Source organism: Mustela nigripes, unplaced genomic scaffold (genome assembly GCF_022355385.1).
Source record: "Mustela nigripes isolate SB6536 unplaced genomic scaffold, MUSNIG.SB6536 HiC_scaffold_148, whole genome shotgun sequence".
Classification (NCBI taxonomy): domain Eukaryota; kingdom Metazoa; phylum Chordata; class Mammalia; order Carnivora; family Mustelidae; genus Mustela; species Mustela nigripes.
The window spans coordinates 8,478,141-8,502,080 of NW_026739562.1; the positions used below are offsets into that span (position 1 = coordinate 8,478,141).

The 23,940-nt window shown below is 55.6% G+C and overlaps 2 protein-coding genes across 9 annotated transcripts in view; one reads left to right on the forward strand and one right to left on the reverse strand.

Annotated features, from left to right (window-relative positions):
- Positions 1-3,099, forward strand: part of LOC132008473 (autophagy-related protein 13) — a 56,105-nt gene extending 53,006 nt beyond the window's left edge. For all 7 annotated transcript variants that reach the window (XM_059387125.1, XM_059387128.1, XM_059387129.1 and 4 more), the window contains one exon: positions 761-3,099. In XM_059387125.1, the coding sequence (XP_059243108.1) occupies positions 761-838 (78 nt within the window). In that variant the 3' untranslated portion in view covers positions 839-3,099. The remainder of the gene's footprint in view (positions 1-760) is intronic.
- Positions 3,100-5,406: 2,307 nt separating this feature from the next.
- Positions 5,407-23,651, reverse strand: LOC132008470 (rho GTPase-activating protein 1). Of its 2 annotated transcripts, XM_059387122.1 has the most exons (14): positions 23,539-23,651; positions 19,900-20,081; positions 19,373-19,468; positions 17,971-18,000; positions 13,400-13,487; positions 9,811-9,942; positions 9,364-9,450; positions 9,063-9,161; positions 8,610-8,717; positions 8,449-8,525; positions 8,146-8,223; positions 7,603-7,731; positions 7,333-7,436; positions 5,407-7,207 (listed from the first exon to the last, which is right to left on the reverse strand). In XM_059387122.1, exons 2-14 carry the CDS (start codon positions 20,030-20,032, stop codon positions 7,019-7,021), a joined length of 1,350 nt encoding a protein of 449 aa, XP_059243105.1. In that variant the 5' UTR covers positions 20,033-20,081; positions 23,539-23,651; the 3' UTR covers positions 5,407-7,018. The 2 variants fall into 2 exon arrangements, with proteins under 2 accessions (XP_059243105.1, XP_059243106.1); XM_059387123.1 differs by lacking the exon at positions 17,971-18,000 and having other exon boundaries at positions 23,539-23,647.
- Between the last annotated feature and the right edge of the window lie 289 nt (positions 23,652-23,940).

Here is a 23,940-nt window from a genome sequence, read left to right on the forward strand (position 1 = left end):
ACTGGAAATGTGCTTGCAAGAACCCCGATGGCGACAGCTCCGAGAGCAACTCTACTGCCAGGAGTGGCTGGACGCTGCCCTGCTGCTCCCAGCCTGTCCGGGTCGCCAGCCAGTTCTGGGGCGGGACAGGCCACGTCTCCCCAGCACCTGGCGCCCAGGGAATCTCTTTAGGTGCCTGAATAGTGTCACATTTTCGTAGTTGATTCTGGAGGGCAGTTAAACTTAGCTCCTGAGGTTCTGTTTTCTTCTCTTGTTTATTGTTTTCTCTCAATCATCTAACGCGCCCTTTCTCAGTGGGTGTAAAGATGCCGGTTCCTAGGCCTCCCCACAGATCTGCTGAGTCAGACTCTCTCTGGAGTATGGTTAAGATGGCCTTGTTCCTGTGGCCCCAAGGGATTCTGCTGCCCAGCACAGGTCATGAAGAACTCTTGTTAGCTTTTCTTACTCTGTAGAGTGCTGAGCCTACTGTTTCATTCCAGTGTTGTCTCGTCTGTGCCAGAGGTAACTTCTCTGCGTCATCCTGTCGTTGGCATGCTTCTTCTCTAGCTCGTTAAGTGTGTGGCCCACTTGGATTCCCTGGACCGTTCTGCTGAGCCCCCGGGCCCTACAAGCGCACTGTGCAGTGCCTGCCTCCCTGCCCCGTGCTGCTGTGCTGAGCTCTATGCTCTGCTCCCTTCTCCAGCCAGGGTGGGGGGCCTGCACGACTGCCTCTTTGGGACCCTACTTGAATAAGCAACTCTTCTCTCCCCTCCCGGTGCAGGACTCACTACCAGAAAAGCTGGCTGTGCACGAGAAGAATGTTCGAGAATTTGATGCCTTTGTAGAAACCCTGCAGTAAAAGTTGGTGACCTTGGGTACCAGCAGCATCCCCTTTCTGTGGTCCCAGGAGACAGAGCCTCCCACTCATCAGCTGCTCCCATCCCTCAACTTGCTCCGGGCGGAGGAGAGGCTGGTTTCCCCCATGGGGACCCGCAAGTCCCTGTTCTCACACCTCCTGGAGACTCCATGGCAGCAGTCAAGCCTGGGGATAGCATCTGAGAGGACTCACACCCTGGCCTTGGAGATTGGAAGACCCTGTATAACCAGAGGGCCCTTGGCAGGGCCTTCTGCTTCCACCGCCCATCGTGGCTGCTTCACAATGGCTGTCATTCCGTTCCTCCTGCCCGCCCCCTGCCCTGGGTCCACTCTGCAGCTGGCCCCTTGCTGGCCTGCCGTTACCATCAAGCACTTGACTTTCCGGCTGGTGGCCCCGAGCCTGGCGTGGAGGCGGAAAAGGAAGGAAACAGTGCTGGGAAGAAGAAGGAAGAGCTCCTTCAGGCTCTTTTATGGTCCCCTTTGGTTTTATGTCTTCTTCCTCTCACCTTCCCCCTCTCTGCCCCGTTCCTGTACTTTTGGCAATATGACAGGCGCCCTGCCCAAGCTGGCAGGAGCTCCAAACTCAGCCATTCTCACTCTTGAGGGTTGTGCCAGCCCCTCTCCCCGCAGAGGGTCTGAGCAGCCCTGGTGGCTGTCTGCTCAGACCCTCAGCGGCACGAAAGCATAATCCTAGGTCTCCAGGAGTCTCTCATTGGGAGTCACAGCGAAGGTTCCTTATCTCTCCTTCCTCCCCTGTTGCTGCTCCTTGGTTATTAACATGGTAAATATTTATTACTTTCAGAGAAATCCGATATTTTATAGAGAAAATATGTTTGAGGTTCGATGTTTTCACTTGGGGAAGGGGGAGAGCCTCTTCCTGGAGTAGGGCTTCCTCATCTGGAGGTTCATCAGATTCTGGGTTGCTGCTCTGAGCATCTTCCTTCCCATATACCTAAGGTGGGAGCCAAGAATTGGGCTGGCTGAGGGCAACAGAACCTCCCAGAATTGCTGCACTTGAACTGACAATAGGCTTTACCTTAGACTCCTGCATATTCCTGGCGAGAGTGTGAATCCGTCCCAGCTTCTGCAGAGTGACTGATGCCATTCTGGCAGTCCAGGAAGTCTTGGGTGCTGACTGTGTACAACCCTCTAGAGTTGTACAGTGACATAGAGTGCATCTTATGGGCTCCACCATGGTCCTGGGCAAGGCCAGAGGGGCCCCTCCTGGGGGGTCTTGTTCCTGTTTCTCAGGGTTAGGTTATGGGCCTTCTCTTTCCACCTGGGCCTGGCCACCACCTTTGTTTAACCCTCTGCACCCTGCCCTGAGGTTTACTGGCTGGATTGGTTCCTCGTTGAGAAACCTCAAAGCTAGGTGTATGGTTGACTTAACCATTTAGATATTGTTACTGGAGTCCGTCAAGCGCCTAGCCCCACCCACCTGCCTTCGGTCCCTCCCCCAGCCTACCTGGTGGGCGGGGGTGGGGTGGGGGTGGGGAGACAAGGCCCGCCCCATTCCTCCTGGCCCACCTGGGCTATTTATTCCTTGGTGGCAGCTGTTCTGAAGCGGAGCAGGTGGTCCTCAATTGCTTGTTAGTAAATGCATGTGACATTGTTCCCACCTACAAGGCTGAACTCTGAGGGCTGGAGTGGGCTGGAGGCTGTCTCAGGTAGGCTGAGCCCTGCCCCTGTTGCATGCATCCTGCTGCCACAAAGAAATGTTCCCAGCAGCGGTGTCCAGCTGGTCCTCCTACCTGGGCCAGAGTGCACCCATGGCCTGCTGAACCATTCCAGATTTACGCCCCAGGCCCCAGTGCTGAGAAAGGGGAAGCCCTGGTAAGCTATTGCTCGCCCCTGCCCTCACATTCTGCCACAGTGTCTCAGCTGCTGTCCTCCTGAGGCCCAGCACGGAGAGGCCTGTTAGCCATTGTCCTCTTTGACACCTGATTGTGGCTTTGCAGGCAGCAGCCTTCCCATCAGTGAGGCCAGGGAGGCTGATCCCTGAGCTGAGCCTGGGAGGAACAGAGCAACTGTCAAGGCTGGCCCTTGTCCCTCGGCCCCAGCACTGATAGGGATGAGCCCTAGACTGACTCCCGCAGCAGCCCCTGGGGCAGGGCTGGGACCCGTCACCGGGCTCCAGGTGGCAGAGTCCCTCCCCCCCCTCCTCCAGCTCACCTGGTTTGGAAATACTGAGCTATACTTTAAAATGTATTCGAGAGATTTCCAATAAATTTTTTCTGTACTTTACAGCCTCCTGTCCTGTCAGTTGTCTAAAATGCTACCCCGTGCGTTCCCACTTGTGTGTGGGCCCTGGTAACCGGCGGGCCCCCTCCGCGGAAGGAAGGGCCGTGGATGTGAAGTGCAGAATGGCTTCGGAGTCAGGCAGGCTGTTCTGAGTCTTGGGGCTTGGCCACCTAGCAGCTGTGCCAGCTTGGGATGGTCAGGAAACTTAGAGCTCATTTTCCTTGACTGTACTGTTCCCAGTTCAGGGGCTCGTGTGTGATGATGAGTCAGCGAGACACTGTGTGTGAAGTGGACACGCAGAGTAAAGCTCCTCAGACGAGGCCATCGCAGTCGTCCGCTGCTTGTTGCCTCCACTCAGCCTGGAGGCAGCAGCATCTGGTTCAGAGCGAGAAAGAGCTGCCAGGCCTCTTCCATGTTTCCAGCAGGAGCAGACGGGGAATGTGGGCCTCCCTCAGGTGCTGGTATCTGTTTGCTAATCTGGAGTGAGGAGTTGTGCTGAGCAAACCAGACAGGGCAAGGGGCTGAGTGAGGGATCGGGAAGTCCAGGACCAGTCTGTTTAGCTGCCCTGATCTGCCAGACAGCTTGAGTCAGGCCCTGGGGTGCTCCCTGCGGAGTCAGGATGCCAAGTAAGTTATTCCTGCCTGGCCCCTGGGGGCTTTTCCGGCAGGCCTCTCAGCCCTGGTAAAGCTAGGTCCCACCTCCTGATCTGTGGCTGAGCTGGGCCATGGGATCCGGGGGTGGAGCCAGGGTCCCAGAGCCAGAGACAGTCCTAGATAGAGGCAAGAGGCAACTGTGGTATGCATTGCCTCCCTGCCCCCACTTCAGGCTGAAGCCAGGGCAGAAAACGGTGAGAAAGTTCTAATTTTAGCCCAAAGCTAGGGCTGAAAAGGAGGCGGCTGCCCATGGCTGTGCTGTGCTGTTGTGGGCCCTGGGAGCCCTCGCTTGTTAACTGCGCCTGGCATTGGCCATGATAACTGACCGTGCAGCCAGTTGGGACAGAGTTGCCCAACCCGTGAGTCAGAGATGGTGAAGAGACAGACTGTCCCTGTGTCTTCACCTTCGGTTGGGATCCCCCCCAAAACGAAGTGTTCACTTGCCCTGTGTCTCATGATGGCGTCCTGCCCCTTTAAAGCATCTCTCCCCAGAGACCTGCTGTTGCCAAGGCAGGGGTAAACCCACTTTTGAGTCACTGGCAGAGGCCCTGCCAGGAGCCCAACCGGAGTAAACAGCTCTCTTGGGCTGATCCCCTCTCAGAGTTTCCCTGGGATACTGCTCCTCTGTGGTAAGCAGTCGCCCAGTTTAGGGCGGGGAGGAGCCGGTGAGAGGCTGCTGGGGCCTTCTGCCTGGCCTGTGAGGGCCACTTGGGCCACGGCCCTGGCTCCCTGCGGCTCAGAGCCTGTTTGTCAACCCCGGCTTCACACCTCTGCTCAATCCTGCAGCTCTCGCCCTGCTCCCCCAGCCAGAGCAGGCACGGAAGGGAAAAAACAGACTGAGGCCACCATCACCTGATTACAATCAATAGGCAGGCAGCAGACAGATGCAACTTGACCTTGACCGCTATGCCAAGAGAAATTCTAGCCTGCCCTCCCAGTGACAAGCCATCATCTTTAAATTGTGGTATAATACACATGTAAATTTTACCATCTTAAACATTAAAGCACAGCAAAACCTACTCAAGAGGGAAAAGGAAAACTGGTTCCCTCCCTAGCCTCGGTGGGACTGGGTGGCAGGTGGAGATAGATAGCCAAGGTGCTCAGGCTGGGGGGAGGGCGGGGAGAAGCGAACAGTCATACTTCCAATCGCAGTGTGGCTTCCAATCATAGCCCCTACACGACGTTGGGACCATCTCCTCATTCCCTTGTGAAACAGCGGTCATTCTGGTCACCACTGGGCACTTGCTCTGTAATGTCCTGTTTGCATCATTTTGGAGCCTCAGAAAGGAAGAGACGGTCTTCAGGTGGCCTGAGGATATGATGGAGGGTGATGGCACCGGGACTCAAGGCCACACTCCTGGCACCACAGTCCCCTCTGTTCAGGACCAGAAGAGGCCTTGGTCATGGGACACTGCCCTTGCCAGCCCATTGGGATGTTGCACACAAGCAATGTGGGGGTCACCGTTCACACGTGCAGGCCTGGGCACGTCAGAAAGCAGCTTCATACCCACTCCCAAGGGAACAAGACAAGGACGGATGGGGTCCGGTGGACCGCAGAGGGGACTTCTGGAGGCCCCACCTGCTCGGCTTCCACAACCACACACCTCCCGCCGTTCTGAGCCTCCGGGCATGCTCCCTAACTTCAGGCGGGCAGTGTTCCATCATACTTTTTTATTGAAATACAAAAAGTGCAAAGGTGAAATACATGATTGGTGCCTAGAAGTTACTAAGTGTGAATGTGAACACTTGATTCACAGTACTCTCCCCCTCCCCCGGGTAAGACCAGTGGGACAGGGGACACGAGAAAGACCAGAGAGATCTACGAGGCTCCCCAGTAAATGGGGCTGTGCAGAACACCTGATAGACAGAGGAGGACAGAAAGCAGAAGCCTGACTCAGGCCAGAGACACAGGGAGCCACACAGAACCAGCAGCTACTCCAGGCCCAGGGGAGTCCTGATGTACTACCATCCTGGGGGGGAGAACCCAGTGAGGTCAGGACCCAGGCCACGCCCACAGTGCAGATGGGGCTGGGCTGGTCCATGAGGGCCCCCACAGTACAGGCTCTGACCAAGGCTAGGGGGGCAGGGCCACTGTGCAGGTACTTCCCTCTGCTACCAGGGGACAAGGCTGCAGGAAGTGGGGTCCCCAGCGTTCACCAGGAAGGTGTGTAATTCTAAGGAACACAGTGGGAATGAGAAGTACCAATCATCCAGGTCCAGGTTTTCTGAAAGATGACAGGGCCCTGGGGCCCAGAGACCCTGGGGGATGTTGCTAGAACTTCCCCAGCAGGGGTTAACTTAATTAGCAAGGTCTCTGTTCAGCCTCTCAAGGAGTCACTAGCTGGAGGAAGAAGCCACAGGTCCTGAGGCACTGAGTCGCTTCCAGCCAGAGCAGGGACCAGTGTGACCTGTGACCCCACCACAGACCTGTCCACATTAGGCTGAGGATCTGTGGAAGTGGGAAGAGGGGGGAGGCAAGGCATGGGGAGCTGAGACTGTCACTGGCCCAACCAGACACCGGGGGCTTTTGGGCAGGAATGGAGTGACTGTTTCAAATGGATGCTGGGCTCAACCCTATCATCCAAGCTGCCAGTCCTGGCAGAACCAGGGGGCTAGGACATCCTGGGGGCAGTATCACTTGAGCAGGGCTGACCCAGGATGTGTGCAAGAGAAGCAGGCAGAAGCAGGAAGCAGACTGCGGCCTTGCCAGTCCTTAGCCGTGTCAACACCCAAGGCTGAACCTCTAGAGGGGAGGACAGGAGCAGGTGGTCGCACACAGGCCTTCACCCAGGCAGGGAGGTGCCTCGGTAGGGCGGGCCCAAGCCAGCCCAGCTCAGCAGCTTATTCCCCAGCGGCCAGAAGGGGAGGACCAGGCCCAGCTACCAGCCCAGCTGGCAGTGATTTAGGCCTCCGCAGTAGCCAGAAGAGAGGCAGGAGAAAGTGGGGAAGCAGTTGCTGGGGTCAGTCGTCTTCCCGCCGGAAGAGCCAAGGCCAGCGCTGCAGAGCCTGGCTAGGAGCCAGGGATCCAAGGAGGCAGTGAGAAGTATAAGGCAAAGAATAATGTCCCGTAGTTACAGCGCGGCCTCTGGGGCTGGTGAGGCAGGCTGGACAGAGTGGGAGGAAGAGCTGCCCGGTTGGCTGGCCCCAGCTTCCAGCTCCCAGGGCCTCACGGCCCCTTCCTGGGCAGGAACCCCACGCTCCCGTAAGGCTGAAGCCAGGAGGAAGAGTCCCCGTTGGGGCTCTCCGAGAAGGGGCAGCAGGGCAGAGCTCAGAGGCCTCGGGAGTCAGGGCTGGGGAACAACTCCCCATGGTGATCCAGAAGGAACTTGGTGAACGTGTTGATGGGATTAATGGCTTTGAGGGTGATGGCAGCATCCTTGGCCCACAGCAGGTTAGGGCCGAAGACAACAGCCAGGTTAGTGTTGGTCATCTTGTTCTGGTCACAGTGGGCAGAAATCTGTGGAGGGAATTGGGGTGCTCCAGCAGGAAGCCACGGACCCTGCTTCCCATGACCAGGAGCGGTGGGCTGGTGGTTTCTTCTCCCGCCCTCCTCCGGGCAGACCTCAGAGGCCCTGGTCTCACCTGCACCAGGAAGGCAACGAGGAAACGAAGCACCTGGTAGTTCTCCTCAGGCAGCGCCTGGAGTGCCTGCAGTGTCGCCTCCACTCTCTGGCTCTCATCAATGTCTGAAAGGAACCAGGGCCCGGGTCACAGCAACTGGGGACATGAGCCAGAGCCAAGATCCCCCCAGCCTTTTCTTGGCGGACAAACCAAACCTGCCTGCTGTCCAGGCCTGACCCCAACCCAGCAGAAACAGCACAGAGCGGGGGAAGGGAGGGTGGGGGCACTCACTGAGGAAGCCCACGACGTGGGGGTACAGGTCAAAGGTGAGCAGGGGCTCAGGAAGCTCCCGGAGGAAGGTCTTGAGGATGACGGCGGGCAGGTGCAGATCATTGTACTGGTCGAAGTCCACTGGCAGCCCTAGGGCGGGGTGGGGGGGAGTGGGCCTAGCCTGGAGGCTAAGCAGAGCCCACTGTGCAGCACCCCCCACCCCTCTGTGGAGCCTCCTCTCCCATAGACCTTCCCTCTCGCTCTGTGACGAGGGGACCTGGTAGATCCGGGACCACTAGCATGCACTACAGTGACTCCTGAAACCCAGGACCTGGAAGCCTGACAGATGAGGCAGCAGGCCTGGGACAGCCAGGCAGGAGCAGGACCCCTGCAGTCGGGCCAAACGCCACAGAATGTCGAGCAGGAACAGAACATGGGGCCCTTGCTCACAGGGGAGCAGAAAGCAAAGAGGCCCCCTCACAGTCACAGAGAGGTCCCCAGCTCACCAGACCCCCAGGATCCGTACTGGCCCTGCGACCCTGGGCACAGCCCCCTACCACTCACCCATGTTGTACTTCTGCTGTACTTCCCGCACCACCTGGGTGTTGGCCGACCTCCGGAAAATCCCCTCAGTGGTGAGAGCTGGGGAATAGCAGGGCCCCGGTGAGTCTAGGCTCTGGGGCAGGGTGTAGATGCCTGGACCCGCTCAGTCTCAAAGCTCCAGGCAGGGTCGGTGCAGGCGCCGGTGCACCTGCAGCTTCCCGAGGGGACTGGGAGGCCAAGCTGAGGAGGGGTCAGGGGTCAGGGCTGAAGGGGAAGGGGCAGGTCCTACAGGCCCTGTGGCCAGTGAGTGGCCTTGGCACTCACCGTGAGCCTGCAGGTGGGCAACCGTCTCCCGGAGCACAAGCGGAATGGGCTCCTGCTCTGGGTTCTTCTCCTGGAGGCTGTTGGGAACAGGGGCAGTGAGCGGGGTCTGCTGCCCTCTGCAGCCCCCACTGGCCAGGCCTGCCCGCCTCTCCCCTACTCACTGCTGCAGCGAGACCCCGAACTGCTGGTTGGGCAGAGGAGGCCGTGGTGGCATGGGCTTGGGGGCAGTGGCAGGGCTCTTCTGTGTGGATTTGAGGAAGTCGTCATACCTTGGGGAGGCAGATGGGAGGGTCAGGCTGCCGACCTGACTTTGCGGTCACGTTGGCAACCCTCGTTCGTCAGGCGCAGCCGAGGGTCACTTCACCCAAGCCGCCTGGCAGCCCTGCACAACACACGACCGAGCCAGGCAGGGCTGAGGGGCTGCAGTCACAGAGCTCTTTAAGGGACAGAAGGGGGATCTGAACCCGCACTCTCCGACCCCTGCGCGGGCTCTTTGTCACTACCTTCACCTCCTCTGCTCATCCGGGGCTGCTCGAAGCTACCTCCCCCTTGGCTGGCATGTCCCCCGGCCCCTGCGAGCTTGGCACACACTTGAGCCCCCGCCCCCGCCTCACTTGAGCACTTGGCGAGGGATTCCCAGTTGCTCCAGCTTCACGTGCTCGCTCAGCTCGCTCAGGTAATTGACATAGAAGATCTTCTGCCCGAACTTGAAGCTGCAGGCAGAATAAAGGGCATGGGGAGGCACCGGTGGGCCCATTTCGGCAGGCTTCCACCTCCCCCTCAGTAGCCCCCCCCCCCCGAAATCAGACACAGCTGGGCCCCATGAAGCCAGAAGGATTGGCTGCCTCGGGGGTCTGGTTCAGAGCTCCAAGGGAAGCACGGGGAGGCCGCTGTCCTCCCGATCAGCCTCCTCACCTAATGATGGGCTTAAAGAGGATGAGCAGGGTCTTGATGAACATGGTGGGGTGCACGATGTACAGGGCCTTAATGTTCTTCTTGTACCTGCAGAGAGACACCAGGAACTCAGCAGCGGGTGTGGTGGGGAGGCTCAGAGCCAGGTTCTTTGGGTGCACTTTCTGATCTGCGTACTCAGGGAAGGCCTGAGAGGTAGGTGCCGTGGTTGTCCCATTTTACAGACCAGGAAACAGAGACTCAAGAGAGGTCACACCAAGGAAGTACAGAGACTGGGATTTAAGCCTAGGAGGTTCCAAATTCAGGTTCTTTGCTTTTACCCAGGGCGGGGTGAGGAGTGGGGTGGGGGGAGGGGGGACCTGCTTCCTCCGTCCCCCCCAACATGGAATAAGATCCTGAGCAGGCAGAGGGCAGCGGTCCACAGCCATTTGCCCCCGGGCCCCAACCCACTTGCGGTCAAACTCGCGGTAGGCGTCCCGGAGCCAGCTGAGCGAGGGCTTGTTGTCGCTGGTCAGGCCGTGGTGCAGGTAGAGCAGCGTATAGTCACTCTCCACGTACTGGTCCAGCGTGTGCTTCAGGTACCTACGAGAGCCAAGCCCCACTCAGGCCTAGCCTCGATTCGGGGGGGCCCCTGGAGGCACAGCCTGGCACCGCAAGCATCCCCTGTGTCCATCCTCCACCTCCCCACGAGCCCCTCTCCTGCACTGCCTGTTCTGGCTGCGGAATCACCCGCTCCACTGTGCGGAGGAGGTTCCGGGTGGCGGCTGGGCTGGGCGGAGGAAGAAGAATGAGAACAGCAGCCCCGGCCAGAAACCAGGAGACCAGGACTGGAACTGGGGCCCTCTCGCATACCCTGCAGAAAAATGGGAGTAACACTCCCTATGGGACCGTCCCGAGGCGATCATGATGATGACAGTCACCATGCATCAATATTTTATCTTTTAGTGTCTGCCAAGCACTCCACATACATCATCTCGTGCCTCCCTCATAACAGCTGGGGCTGATTATCCCCTCCTTAAACGTGAGGCCAGTGAGGCTCAGGGAGGTTAAATGCTAAATCAGAGTCACCCAGCTTGCACTGGAGCCTGGAGCTGAACTATAAGTTCATCCTGCTGACCTGACCACACAGGCAGGCATGCGCAGTGTTAAAGCTGGATTATTACTGCTCCACGGTAACCGAGCCCTGGACACACTGAAAACTCCAAGCTTACAAAGGGCTATGACATAAAAAGACAGCAGTCTGCAACTACAAGACAGCAAAAACTGCAGTGACAATACAGTCATCCTTTGCTGGATGTTATGACCTTTTGGAGGGCAATAAAGTAATGTTTATCAGAAGCTAAAAAAAAGTCCATGCTCTTCGACCTGGTAAAAATATGTCCAGGAAGTCATCCTAAAGAACAATCAGAAAGGAGCAGAACTGGGACGCCTGGGTGGCTCAGTTGGTTAAGCAGCTGCCTTCGGCTCAGGTCATGATCCCAGCGTCCTGGGATTGAGTCCCACATCAGGCTCCTTGCTTGGCGGGGAGCCTGCTTCTCCCTCTGCCTCTGCCTGCCATTCTGTCTGCCTGTGCTCGCTCTCTCCCCCCCTCTCTCTCTGATAAATAAATAAAATCTTTAAAAAAAAAAAAAAAAGAAAGGAGCAGAACTGTTTTGGTAGAAGGCTGTTCACAGCAGCCTGTTTTACAATGGAAAAACATTTTTTGAGCAGCAAGCTAACTGTTCAGGAACAGGGAATTGGTTAAATAAATTACAGGCCATCTAGAAATAGGACACCTCGCGGGATGTTTCTGCAGACAGAAGCAATCTGTGAAGTCAGGTGTCAAGAGAGTGCCTACCCTCTGAGGAACCGGCTAGAAGAACAAAGGGAAGTCTGTGGGTGTGGACGGGTGTATTCAGTTTCTGAAAATTCGTCAAGTGGTACGCCGATAACATGTTTTTAAAAGATGTCTTGGAAGTGTATTTAGTGCTCAGAAGGTAACGTTATGGGGAATAGAGATGACTACAAAAAGATCTATTTACATTATAGAAAAAAAATAGGTGAATACACGAAAATATTAACTGCAGTTTTCTCTCCGGGTGGTAGGTTCACGGGAGATTTTATTTATCATTGTCTGTATTTTTTCTTTAAAGCTACTTACATTTTTTTTAAATCCTTGAAATCTGTAGTACTTTACAAATGTATACGACGGCATTTCATGCATCTTATCTTACCAAATGCCCACGACAACCCCGTGAGGTGGACACAAATCTTATTTTTATAGGATTCAGAAGAGAACTGCCCCCAAACACACAGCTGGTAAGAGGCAGAGGGAAGCTTAACTGGTCTTCTGAATCCAAGCTTCGGGCACTTTCTCTTCCAACCCCCAGATGTGGCTGGACGGCCGGGAAAGGCCTCAGCTGCAATAATGAGACTGACCCGCGAGGAAAGTGCTGCCCTGCAGGCTGGGGAGGGAGGTCAGGAAGACCCCCTCTAGGAAGGGATGGGGGGGACAGACAGGACGGATGGCGGAGGGCTTCCAGAAGTCAGAGGAAGAGTGGAGCGGACTCAGCAAGCGCTCTCCTGAAACCTGGGTGCTTTCCCATCTCTTTCCTCTGACTTCCTCCAACTATTATCTGGCCAGGAGTCTGTCACCTGCCAACTCAGTCGCTGTACGCTAAACCGAAGGGTAGGGTGTGTGCCTCAGCCACCCTCAGGCTGAGCTCCCTGACCTGTTCCTGGCTGGGCCATGTGATGGGCCTCAACAAGGCTCTGCCTGCCTGGCTGGGGGGCGACAGGAGAAGGGCTCCGGAGGCCTGACAGAAAACTCCCACAAGGCTGGAGAGCCTCAGGCCTGGCTCATCAAGCTGTGGACTCTGCACTCAGGCCCTTCCCCTTCTGCAGCCGCACCCCTGGCCTGTCCCTGACCCCTCCCCTCCCACCCCTACTCTGTTCCACACACAGTCTGTCCCTGACCCCTCCTCACCCCTACACACACACCACCACCATCCACACACACCCACACCCCCCCACACACACAGACTGTCCCGGACCCTTCCCCGCCCCTCCCACACCCACACACCCACGCACACTCACACACAACCATTCAGGATCCCGAAGAGCTGGTACGGGCAGCGCAGCCACCTTCAGTTTCGGGGAGTGCTTTGAAGAGACGAGGAAAGACGTGCAACACGCTAACTGCACACACACAAAGGGGCCTCAGGAGGAGTCGGCTAGGGCTCTGCCTCCATGGAGGTCGGGCATGAGCCGGCAGCCCGCTGCGGCTCAGTAATGAATGCTCATCAGAGCAGGGTCTGGCAGGTGCGCCTGGGCGGTGCAGTTGGTTAAGACTCTGACTCTTGGTTTCGGCTCAGGTCACGATCTCAGGGTCATGAGATCGAGATCTCAGGGTCGTGAGATCGAGTCCCATGGCACGCCCCGCGCTCAGCACAGAGTCTGCTTATCCCTCTCCCTCTGCTCCTCCCCTTTCTCTCTCTCTGTGAAATAGATAAAATCTTAAAAAAAAAAAAAATAGGAAAGAACAGGTCTGTCAAACTCCTGCTTTCAATCAGCTTTCAGACTGGCATTCAATTTCTAGACCAGCCAGAGCTAGTACATGTATTTACCAACAGGACCCAGACAGGTACAGAGGCCACTGGCACCAAATTTGGCACAAAAACCCCCAAATCATTCATGTAAACGATGAACTGTAAGCACAGCACAAGCGACACATCATCCCCACCAGCCCGCACCGGGGGACAGTATTTTACTTTTCCAAGCGTGTTTGTGGGCACTCTCTCCACCCTACAAGGAAGGAGGGCTGCATTTTGACGCCCTCGGTGAGGGATGAAGACACCTGCCAAGGCTGCAGTTTCCCGGACTAGAAACGGGTCGGACACCTAGCCCCGTGCTCTCCCCAAAATGTAAAGAATAGCTCCCTTGGGGCGAGAGGAGAGGCGTGGAGGGAGGCAGCTTGGTACCTCTAGGTACCATTGGGCATCAGGCAATGGTGGGAGGGGGTCTGGTCACCTGTCCCACCACCATCCCTGTGGGTACTCACCCCAAGAGTTTGCTGTGGTCCAGCTGGTGGCTCGGGGGCATCCGGCAGGCACTGAACACAATGATCTTCCGCCCATACTTGTCATCTCCTAGGTGCAGAGAAAGTTGAGTGGTGAGTCGAAGATCAACGGAGAGAAGCGGGGCGAGGAGCTCAGGGTGCCAGGCCCGGAGACCCGAGCCACGTGGTAGAGGGGCCAGAACGGCCGACACACAGCCTGGGCAGCGGTCTGCATTCAGGCATGTGTCGCTGAAGAAAAAGGGACAGGCTGCTCTCAGGGCTACTGAGCTGGGGTCTAAAAAAATATCGCTAACTCAAAGTCCCACCCGGCGGAAACACCCACACGCCCATCAACGCGTGAATGGCTCAAGGAAATGTGGTATATCCATGCAAAAGGGATGTGGGTTGGCCACAAAAAAGGATGAAGTACTGATCCATCCTACATTGTGAATGGACCCTGAGAACAGGATGCTAAGTGAGCTAAGTGAAAGGAGCCAGACCCCAAAGGCTACCTATTGTAGGACTCCATTTATGGGAGTTATCTAGAATAGGCAAATTCACAGCACATCCGTGGCTGCCAGTTGCTGGGTTACGGACTGGTTGTTTCTGGTTACGGACTGGTTGTTTCTGGTTACGGGACCCGGTGTGAGTAGGGATGAAGCTGTGTGACTAGACAGAGGTGGCTGCACCCCACTGTGAAGGTCCGAAATAGCACCGACTGCACATTTTAAAATGGTTAACTAAAAAAAATTGAAAGTCACACCCACCCAAGCAATTGTGACCTTGCCAAACAGTCATCTTAAAAGCCCATGATTGTTCCAGAAGCATCCCCTCTCAGCAGCATGCATTTGGAAAGCGTCTTGAGGCTGCCTTCTCAGCAAGTCCAGGGCCATGGAGAACATGGGAGTAATGACACCGGTCTCATTTTTGACCACTAGCAGCACTTCCTGATTTTATTACTAGGATTATAATAACCACACTTGGCTCTGACTTCTGGACATTTCTAAAAATCATATCCTTTCTCATTAAGGATATTCAATAGAAAATGGAGTTCAGAGGCGTTTGTAATGCTTTGGAAAAATGCTTGTTTGGCTGTAATCGCTCAGGGGTGTCCATCTAAAACTGGTCACTATTTGATGGTCTGATCATCTGGCTTTGTTGGGAAGCCGGGGAGCTACTGCCCTCCAAGGTGAGATGCTCCTCCAGGGTCATCACAGATCAGGGACACCAAACAAAGCTCGATAAGGACAAGGCTTGGTCCCCACTCCGTGTCCCAAGAACCCTCCCTGCCTCTTTACCTTCACGCCTCTCCAGGGACACCAAACCACAACTGCCTAACTGCCATTGCTTCAGAGGCAAATGAAAATACTTATACAACACATGAAATGCATGGACTGTGTTCTCCACCCACCTCTGCGGACTAAGGACCACCCCTCCCACCAAAGCCTTGCTGAGTGTCCTTCTCCATATTTAGTAAACCATGATGCTTCTTCTCGGTCAGGGACTTAACCCAGGAGTCAGTACTTTTCCAAAGCAGTTGCCAAGGCTCTGACCCTTTTCTGCAGGGCTGAGGCAGGACTCATCAGAGGGGCTGAAGGAGGCTTCTGGAATGTGGGCAGCATGGCCCCAGGCCCCGCTGGCTGCATGGCTTGGTGCACTGGCCTGATTCAGCACCTCACTGCCAGCAGTCTGACTACCCTGTCCAACCTCTAGATCAGCCCCTCCAACCAGTCCATCTCCACCCAAAATATCCCAAGCCTAGGGAGAGGCTCTGCTCCTCCATCTGAAAGCTGCCCCAACTTCTAGCTCTGGAGAATGACGAACACTTACCTGCCCTACCTGCCCGCAGCTGTCCTGCCTTGAATCCGTCTTCCTCCTGAACTCCACCCCAGATAAACAATCTGCCCCCACCCCACCGCCCTGTACACCCTGTAGATGTTCTTTGGAATGACTTGCAGGACTCTCCAGGCTCGACACCATGCACACTTCCAACACTGATGTGCCTCCCACCCAGTCCACACCAGGCAGCTTTAGGGCCTCTGCTGTTTCTCTTGCCAGACAGAACTTCTCAAGACAATTCCGCAACCCTTCTCCAGACTAACTCCTCGGAACCCTTAAGACTTATTCCAGGCAGGATCTCCTCCCAGAAGCCTGTGTCCGCTCCTCCTTCCTTTCCCCAGACAGTTTAGCTGAAACGTTTTCAGGGCTCCCATCTCTGTTGTGACACTTTGACTCTTCTGCAGAATTGTTTATGTGCCTGTCCCCTACACTGGCTTATGAGCAGGGATCATGTCTCACCCATCTCAGAAATTCTAGTGCTGGTCCCGAGGCTAGCCTGTGGCAGGTATTCGAGAAACATCTGTGCTGGAAGCCTACACAGAGTCAGCGGTCAGCATTACAATGCACGCCTGGTTCTATTTCAGGGTTTGCTCACCATGATATCTAGGTTACAAGACCGCTTTAGATAGTTTCCCAAAGCCTGTCACAGAGGTTCTCCAGACTTAGGAGCAGAGAAGCCTCTGCAAGCCACCCGAGAAGGTGCAGCTGGATCCAGCAAACAGTCGGTTTTGAAGAACCAGATGCCACCTGCTTTCTGTCACACCCTCGCCTAGATCCTGAGCTGCTGGGTTCCCTCCAGCCGAGTGGGGGTGGCTCTCAGGCCTGTTCTGAGCTCTTCCCGTAGGCCCTGACTGGAGAAGGAGCAGACTGGTTAAGGAGGGACAAAGGGTCAGTCTGGTCAAGCCAGCCTCATGCATAATCTGGAACTTCAGAAACCCCTGGGCCTTCTGCCATGAGCCTGTGAGGGGAGGGACATCTTCCTGCTCCCCTCTCAGTGGAGGAAAGACCCAGAATGGGGGCGGAAATGCAGGGAGGAGCAAGGGGCATTCCAAAAGATTCTTTTCATCCTTCCCCCAACACAGAGGCAGCCCTCACAGGCTGGCAGGTTTAAGGGCTTAGCCAGGACAGGAAGTCCGAGCTCCCAGGGCTGTGGAATTTAAAGAGCTGGTAACCGGTTAAACAAGCAATTGAGGTGAGGGGCCAGGGGCCCGAGGCTTGCTCAGCTGGCCTTGACACCTCATAAACGGGAAACTTTCCTTTCTCAACCGGGACTCCACCAAGGTCATGATGATCAATGAAAAGTACGAGGCACACATGCCCTAAGAGAAGAGGTCCACATCACTCATGTTCTCAAAGAGGACTCTGACCAGTTCTAAGAACCCCTTCACTGGACTGTCTGTTCCCTGACTGAAGTAATGTGTGTTTTTCCTCACTGAGTCCTCCAGGCTGACCACAGGGCTTAAAAGTGCCTGCTGGATTCTGTCGGATGCAGATGGGGGCAAAAAGGGTGATCGGAAAGGTGCTGGACGGCAAGACTCTCAGACAAGCAAGGAACAAGCCGCGGGTGACCCCAGGGCCTAGCCTGCCGTCCTCCCCTCCCTGGAGTGGAGTCCCGTTGCTCAAGTTCTTGGGTGGTTTGGCACCTGCCAGTACACAGGGCAAATATGTCGCTACGCAAAGCAAGTGTGAAAAGGAACTTCCCTCCTGACCTCAGGAGAGAACAGCCTAAGAGGACAGGAGTTGGGCGCTCAGCTGTCTCCAGGGCACTGGGGGCGAGGGCTGGATGAGAAGACGCGGCACTTGTGGAAAGCACCAGGAAAAGAGCAAGCTGCCTGAGCAGGGAGCCTCTGCATTCCCCGGATACCAATCAGGACCGCTCCGGGCCAGCCTGGGGGTTAATCAGCAACAGCACCGTCCTCCAGCAGGCAGGCTGAGAACCGCTGGACCAGCCACCGGCTGCCCACAACCTGCAGCGCGGGCCCAGGGGGTGGGAGGTGGGAGCTGGGGAGCTGGGGCCGGCTCCCACATTCATCAAACTGTTCAGTGGTTGGGATACTGCAGCCAGCTGACGTCAGGTTGGTGCTCGGAATCTGGCGTGGTAGAAATTACAAATGCTACCAATAAATAATAGCCCTCTTTTTTCCCCCTTCCGGAGAGCGAACTGTTAAGCGTTTGCCAGCACACCACTGGAAAGAACCCACTCGGGCTGAGTCAAATCTGACGGTGGAGCCGGACAGCTACCATCAGCATGGAGGACGCAGGCTACACACGAGTTGGGGACGTCGCCCCACACCCGCCCTCCAATCCAACATGGGCTCTTTCTCCAGTTTCTAATGCTGGGAAACTGGCCTCCCAAGAAGGACATCACCATAGTCTCGCCAAATGACATCCAAACTCTTCTCAGCAGTCAGAGAGACACAGCCATGGGGACACCCCCACCATAGGGGCCCTGAGCCAGCGCTAAGGCCAGCCTCTCCCCACAGGACATGGCCTCTCCATCCCCAGGAGCCCCTTTCCCTTTGGGCTCTGGAGGTGTCCCCACATGGCACCCCCTGTCAAACCTCCTATAAAAACCCTTTGCTATTTCCGGCTCCCAGGTACCACCAGCTCCTAGCTCCCAGGAGTGGGGCTATAATTACGCGGCCACACCACCGCCCCCACCCCCAGCCTCTACCAAGAGCCCTTCTTGATCCACAGCCCAGAGGCCAAGCACAGAGAGCCAGAAACACACCTACCTGGCTGGGCCCCCTCAGGCTCATCACATCCTGGGGAAACAGAAACATGCCGCAGCAAAGGGGTCACCCGGGGCCTGGCTGGGGGCGGGTCCCCCCTGCTCTGCCTGGTGTCTTGGCCGCACCATCCGGGAGGATAGAAACTATGTTATATCTCATCAGATACCCACCCCCATGCCCCAGGCAGGTCCATTTAGGGAAGTGAGAGAAACCTTCTGAAACATTCAGGTGATTCTCCTGTCCCCAGGTGAGGACCAGGCTGGGAAAGAACTCTCAACCTTGCTTCTGCAGCAGTGAAAGAAGCCACAGCTGAGGCCTCCGACTCAGGCCAGGGCAGGCAGCAGGAACACAAATGCCACGGAAACACTGCTGACATGAGGGGCGACTCTTTCAATGGCCCCATCACTCTTGGAGCCTGGCATTCAGAAGAGCCAGAGCTCCCGGTGGCTTCCCTATGGCCAGATGCCTGCAGGGCCCCCTTAGCCCGTGCCACTGGGCTCCAGGCCATCTGCTGCCTGGCTTCCTCTGCCTGCCCCAATGTCTCAGAGCAAGGCCATGCTGTGGCTTACCGTTGCCTGTCCTCACCAGTGAGGACAGACAACCATTAGGGAAAAGACAAAGAATCCTACCACTCTGCTTTCCTCTTCTAGTAGTAGTAGGACCCTAAGGGCAGAAATCAGTCACCAACATCCTTGCTACCTCCCCTCCTCTGCATTCTGTGTTACGAACAAGAAAGTGGGAGCTCACTGAGGCCAAGCCCCAAGGGGAGCTCCATACCCACGCTCGGCACAGTAGCACATCTGCCAGAAACCTGATGCTTCCAGGGGGTCATGGGGCCCCTTACTTCTGGAAGGAGGCTCTGCTGTTCCAGACTTCCTTGGAGGTAGGTTTTTCACCAAAAGGAACCAGTACCTCCCTGATCCCCAGTAACTGACAGGGTGGAAAAGTGGACATCAGGGCAAAGGGAAGGGAGCTTCCTAGCAACTTATTCAGGGCCCATTATGTTCTGACTCCCGCATAGGCCCTGACAGACACTGGCTGCTGTAATCCTCTCAGCGACCCCGTGAGGAAGAAATGAGCTCAGACAGCAGAGCTACAAACAAACCGCTCTCTGACTTCAAGGCACGAAGCCACCACACTGCCTCCCACATACCATCAGCCAACAGAGACAACGGGGTCAGAGGTCAGGATGTGGCTGCTGGGGGAGAGACCAAGCGGCCATCACAATCAAGTCTGTGATTTTAAAAAATTGTACTCAGGAGCCCCAGGGTCAGGGGTGAGACCACAGTAAGGGTCCCCGGGCCCCACCCCGGCCCCATCTCTCCCGCTGAGGCACGAGGGCTGGGCTTCCTCAGGCTGGGAGTGCAGACCAGGAGGTAAAAGGTGCCACTGTGGGTGTACTCACCTGCCACCTCCACAATCTGGTGCCGGGCGATGTCGTAGTAAGGGTCATCCCACTTCAGGTGAGTGACAGGTTCCGGGGAGCTGCTTTTGGAGTCATCTGTGGAACACGGCAAAGTCAGGGGATAAGCTGCGGGGGATGGCAGTGTTCTCCCTGAGACTCGTGTTCTCTGATCTTCCCCTCCGTGGGACCTGTGCTCCCAGCCCCACCCTGGGGCTGCTCCGCTTGCCCTCCTCTTGCTCCCCTGGGGTCCCCCTTCAATAGGAAGGGAGTCTCCCCTTCTTTTTTTTTTTTAAATATTTTAGTTTTTTATTTGACAGAGAGAGAAATCACAAGTAGGCAGAGAGGCAGGCAGAGAGAGGGGGAAGCAGGCTCCCCGCTGAGCAGGGATCCCGATGTGGGGCTCGATCCCAGGACCCTGAGACCATGACCTGAGCTGAAGGCAGAAGCTTAACCCAATGAGCCACCCAGGTGCCTGGAGTCTCCCCTTCTAAGGCATGGAAGGCCGCCTGAGATCCAGAAGCACCCACCTGACTTAGGAAAGTCGGGCATTTCGTCCGAGGGCCAGTTCTTCTCATCAATGGAGGCGAGCTTCAGCTGGTTCAGAGCCTGGCTAGTGTCATCCAAGGTCAGGTCATCCTGCAACTCTGAAAGCGGGTCCATGACCAGGCCTGTCCCCCACAGCTTCACTCCACAGAACCTGAAGAGAAACCTGGGGTGGGGGGGCAAGTCAGGACACCCTCATCTCCCTTGTACGGGCTACAGCAAGCCCTCCTGCTCTCCCTCATTCCTCCCCCAGCCTCCCTGTTCCTGTTCCTCAACGCATCGCATCCTGGCCAAGGGCTCCATGTTGCCCTGGATTCTCCACAGTTTAGGCATGTTGCCAGAAAAGGCAGCTGGGGCAGTTGGATGGCGCAGCTTGGAGCCTGCCCTCAGGTCTTCCAGCTGGCTAGGGACGAGCCGTGCCAGGCCCTGTGCTGCCCACCACCCATCTGGTACAGTCATGCAGGCCCAGCTGCAGAGGGTAGAAAAGTCCATGCCCCTCTCCTCAGGGGTCATCGTGCACAGAAGCGTCCCAGGTGCCAACGGTTACAGAGGTGAGATGTTGCAAGCATCTAAGGTGTATGGGGATGTTCCAAACCCCCTTCGTGAAAAAGGTTAATTGTGGCGCTGGCTACTGCACCTCTCACTTTTGGCCCAGAGAAGAGGAGGTGGCCAGAGACCCCAGAGTCCCAGAAGAAAGGCCATGGTCGAGGTGCCCAGCTGCGTCTGCACCAGGACAGAAACAGGAAGCAGGGGCTGGAATCTGCCTGCCCGTCACAGCAGGCAATCTGCAGCATCCTGGGGGTTCCCGAGCCCACTCCTATACGTAGGGAGCTCCTGACACCAGTTTCAAGATGGGAAAGGTCAAGACACTGCCCCAAGGATTGGGGAAGCACAGATGGGGAAGGGGGAAGCCCACAGCCTCCAGAGCGCTGAGTCACAGGAGGTGAAAACCAGACCCGCATCTAGAGCCGACTGAGAGGGAGAGGAGCCGGCTGCCAAAGCTGGATTTGCCCAGGTCTGGGGCTGGTAGTAAGGATGTGGCTGCGTGAAGCCCCAGGGGAGCAGCTTCTTCTTGGATTGGATTCAGTCCACTCAGTGCAGCCCCAGAGAAGAGGCTGCTGTAAGCCCACTACATTCCTGGAGTCCAAAAATGACATATATGGTCAGAGAATCGGCAGGACAGATAAAGAGTGAAAACAAGACCAGGCACGGGAAGGGAGAAGTGCCAGCTGGGATCCAGAGCCTGAACACCTCTGGGTTCTGAGGCAACATGACAACCTCCGGCACACGCCACCTCACAGCTGAGGACTCTGGATGGTAAACTGGCTCCCTGTGCCTAGCAACAACCACCCTGTTACCAGGGCAACCGCGCTGATTCAGTGGCAAAAGCCATTCCAAGCTCCTGAGCCAAAGCCAAGCAGCCAAAGAGCCAAAAGGCCATACAAAAACCAAAAACCGAAAAAACTTTCTCTTCCTTTCCTTCAGCCTCTTACCCTTATTCCCTCCTGCTGCATACCACCAAAACATAAGTCCCTTTCATGAGTGCAGAGAAAGATGACCCTCTTTTATTTGGGCACGCACTTCTCCCAGTGAGTGCTGCTGTGCCCCACGCCCCACCTCACCCACTCCCTTCAAGCCTCCAATGCAGGCAACCCTAAGCCGAGGAATCCACTCCTGATTCATCACTCCTTCCCTCGTTCAGCCAGATGGCTGTGAGTAGTCCCCCAAAAGGGGACTCCACTGGGTAACTGGGACTGAATTCAGCTCACAGTAACTCCCGTTAGGCCTGAACCTTCTCTCTGTGCCTTCTCTTCTGTCACTGTCCAGGCACTAACTGCCCATTCGCCCTGCCCACAGCTACCCCAAGAAGTCTTTCCGCACACCGTGGGTCTGAGGTGCAATGAAAAAGGCAGGGGATGAGGTCTGTGGAGAACTGGATTATAGTCCTGCATGAGCCAATGAGTTGCAAAGATACTGGGTAAGTCTTTTTCCTAACTAGACTTAAATTTCCCTATCTATAGAAGCATAGGCTCCTCCCAGAAACAGAACTCTCCAGTATTCTAAAATACTTGCACTAAAGCGAACAACAGGATTAGAAGGAACAGCTGCAAGCTTAAGTATGTGTGAGAGGAGAGGGACACCCTCTAAAGGGGAGTTGGACTTGAACTCCACCTCTTTTCCAGGAACTCCACCACTACTTTGTTCTTCAGAACTGACGCCCAACCCCATTCCATAACCTCCTTTTCCAGCAAAACTAATCACAGTTGTTTCCATCTCCCAGCCAGACTGGCCTCCAACCCACAGCTGCTTCCCTCTGGGGATCCTGAAGTTTGGCTCCCTCAGTGGGAAGGTGAGGGAAGCTGGCTCGGGGAAATTCGAATTTAAAGTGGTGGAAATGAAGTATCCTGGCCGCCTAAGGCTCCAGACACCTACAAGCCCTGTTCTGCTCTGTGCAAAATATTCCCTGCTCTGAGATTAATATTTCCCTTCTGTATAGGTAAAACACCTACTTGTACAAAAACCTTTGAGAATCCTTCTAGGCAGAGTTTTTAACCTCTGGACTTCTCCGAAATTCTGATGAAATCTGTGGGTTTTTTCCCTAAGAAAACCCAGCACACACGTGAAATCTTTTATGCAATTTTAAGGGGGTCACAGACCCTCTGAGAATCCATTTAAGACTCCCTGACCTATTTAGCACATAGAAGCTGTCATTTGTTGAATGACTGAATGAATGAAACCATCTCCTAAATGGAGAAGAGAATCAGTATTTGTTGAGGGCCTATGCAGCACCATAAAGTAGACAAATTATCTTTTAACTTCACAACAGCACCAGTGAGGTTTACTCCTAAGTCCATTTTACTCTTAGAGGAAAGTGAGGACCAGAAAAAACAAGCAAATTGTTTAGGTAGGTCATACAGCAGAGTCAAAATTTTAATCTATGTCTGTATAAGGTGGTCTCTTGATGCAGGTCAATTCCTCAAAACTTCTCTAAATGAGTGTCACTCATGTGATTCTGAAGGTTCAGAAAGGGCCCATAAAAAGATAAAGCCTCTCCCTTTATCTTCACGAAGAGCTCAGATAACAACTCTTTGGCACTGGAATCACCCTCCTGGTTGGGGCCCCAGAATTGCGAAAATGCAAATCCCACGACACAATAGCAACTACAAGTGCGTTTGTCCAGAGCTTCAGGGTTTATAAAACCCCTACTGGGTGTAATTAACCCACTGCAGAGATTAAGAAATAGAGATGAATCCGTGGCCTAGTTAGTGGCAGGCTGGAATACTTCCCCCAAATTTCTTGTTCTTAGAGTTTCGCCAGATCGGATCAAAGAGACTTCCCCTTCCCATCGGCTTGCTAGATGACTACGATCTGACCTGGACTCTGCTCTGGGAAGTGCAGGAGGAAAGCAGCGAAGGAAACTCAGTCCCGTTACTGCAGACCCGGGAATGGGGCTGAATCCCTGCAGTGGGAAAGCCAGGATTCTAGGCCCCATCCCATTCCTGCTCCCACCCTCGGATCTGCTCGGATCTTCCCCCTCCGGACCCTGTCCCTTCCGGCGACCTGTCTAGTCCCTTCCTTTTCTACCACCACCACCCAGGAAGACCCAACGCCCTGCAGCTCACCGTGGTCGGGTACTGCTCCCTCTGCCACGCCTGTCAAAGCTCGGCAAACATCCGGCTCCGCGGTAGAACGGGAACCGCCCCCTCCCGGGCGCCTCACTCCCCAACCACTTCCGCCACACCTCCGACCCACTTCCGGTTCGCTGCCCGGTCCAAATATGGCTTTCCAGGATCCCCTCCCACTTCCTGCACGTGCCGGCCTAAGGGCCGGGACGGGGGTGGGGGGTGGAGGGGTTCGAAGGGGGGACAGCATAAGTGTCCGACCCGTCCCTCCCAAAAAGGTGGTTGGAACAATTAGTTCCGCTCTTCTGATGCTGGAATCCCTGATGGTCCTCTGGAATCCTATGGTTCTTAATGTTCCCGGACGGAGTTTTGCCTCGCCGGTATTCCCCAACTCCCGGATCT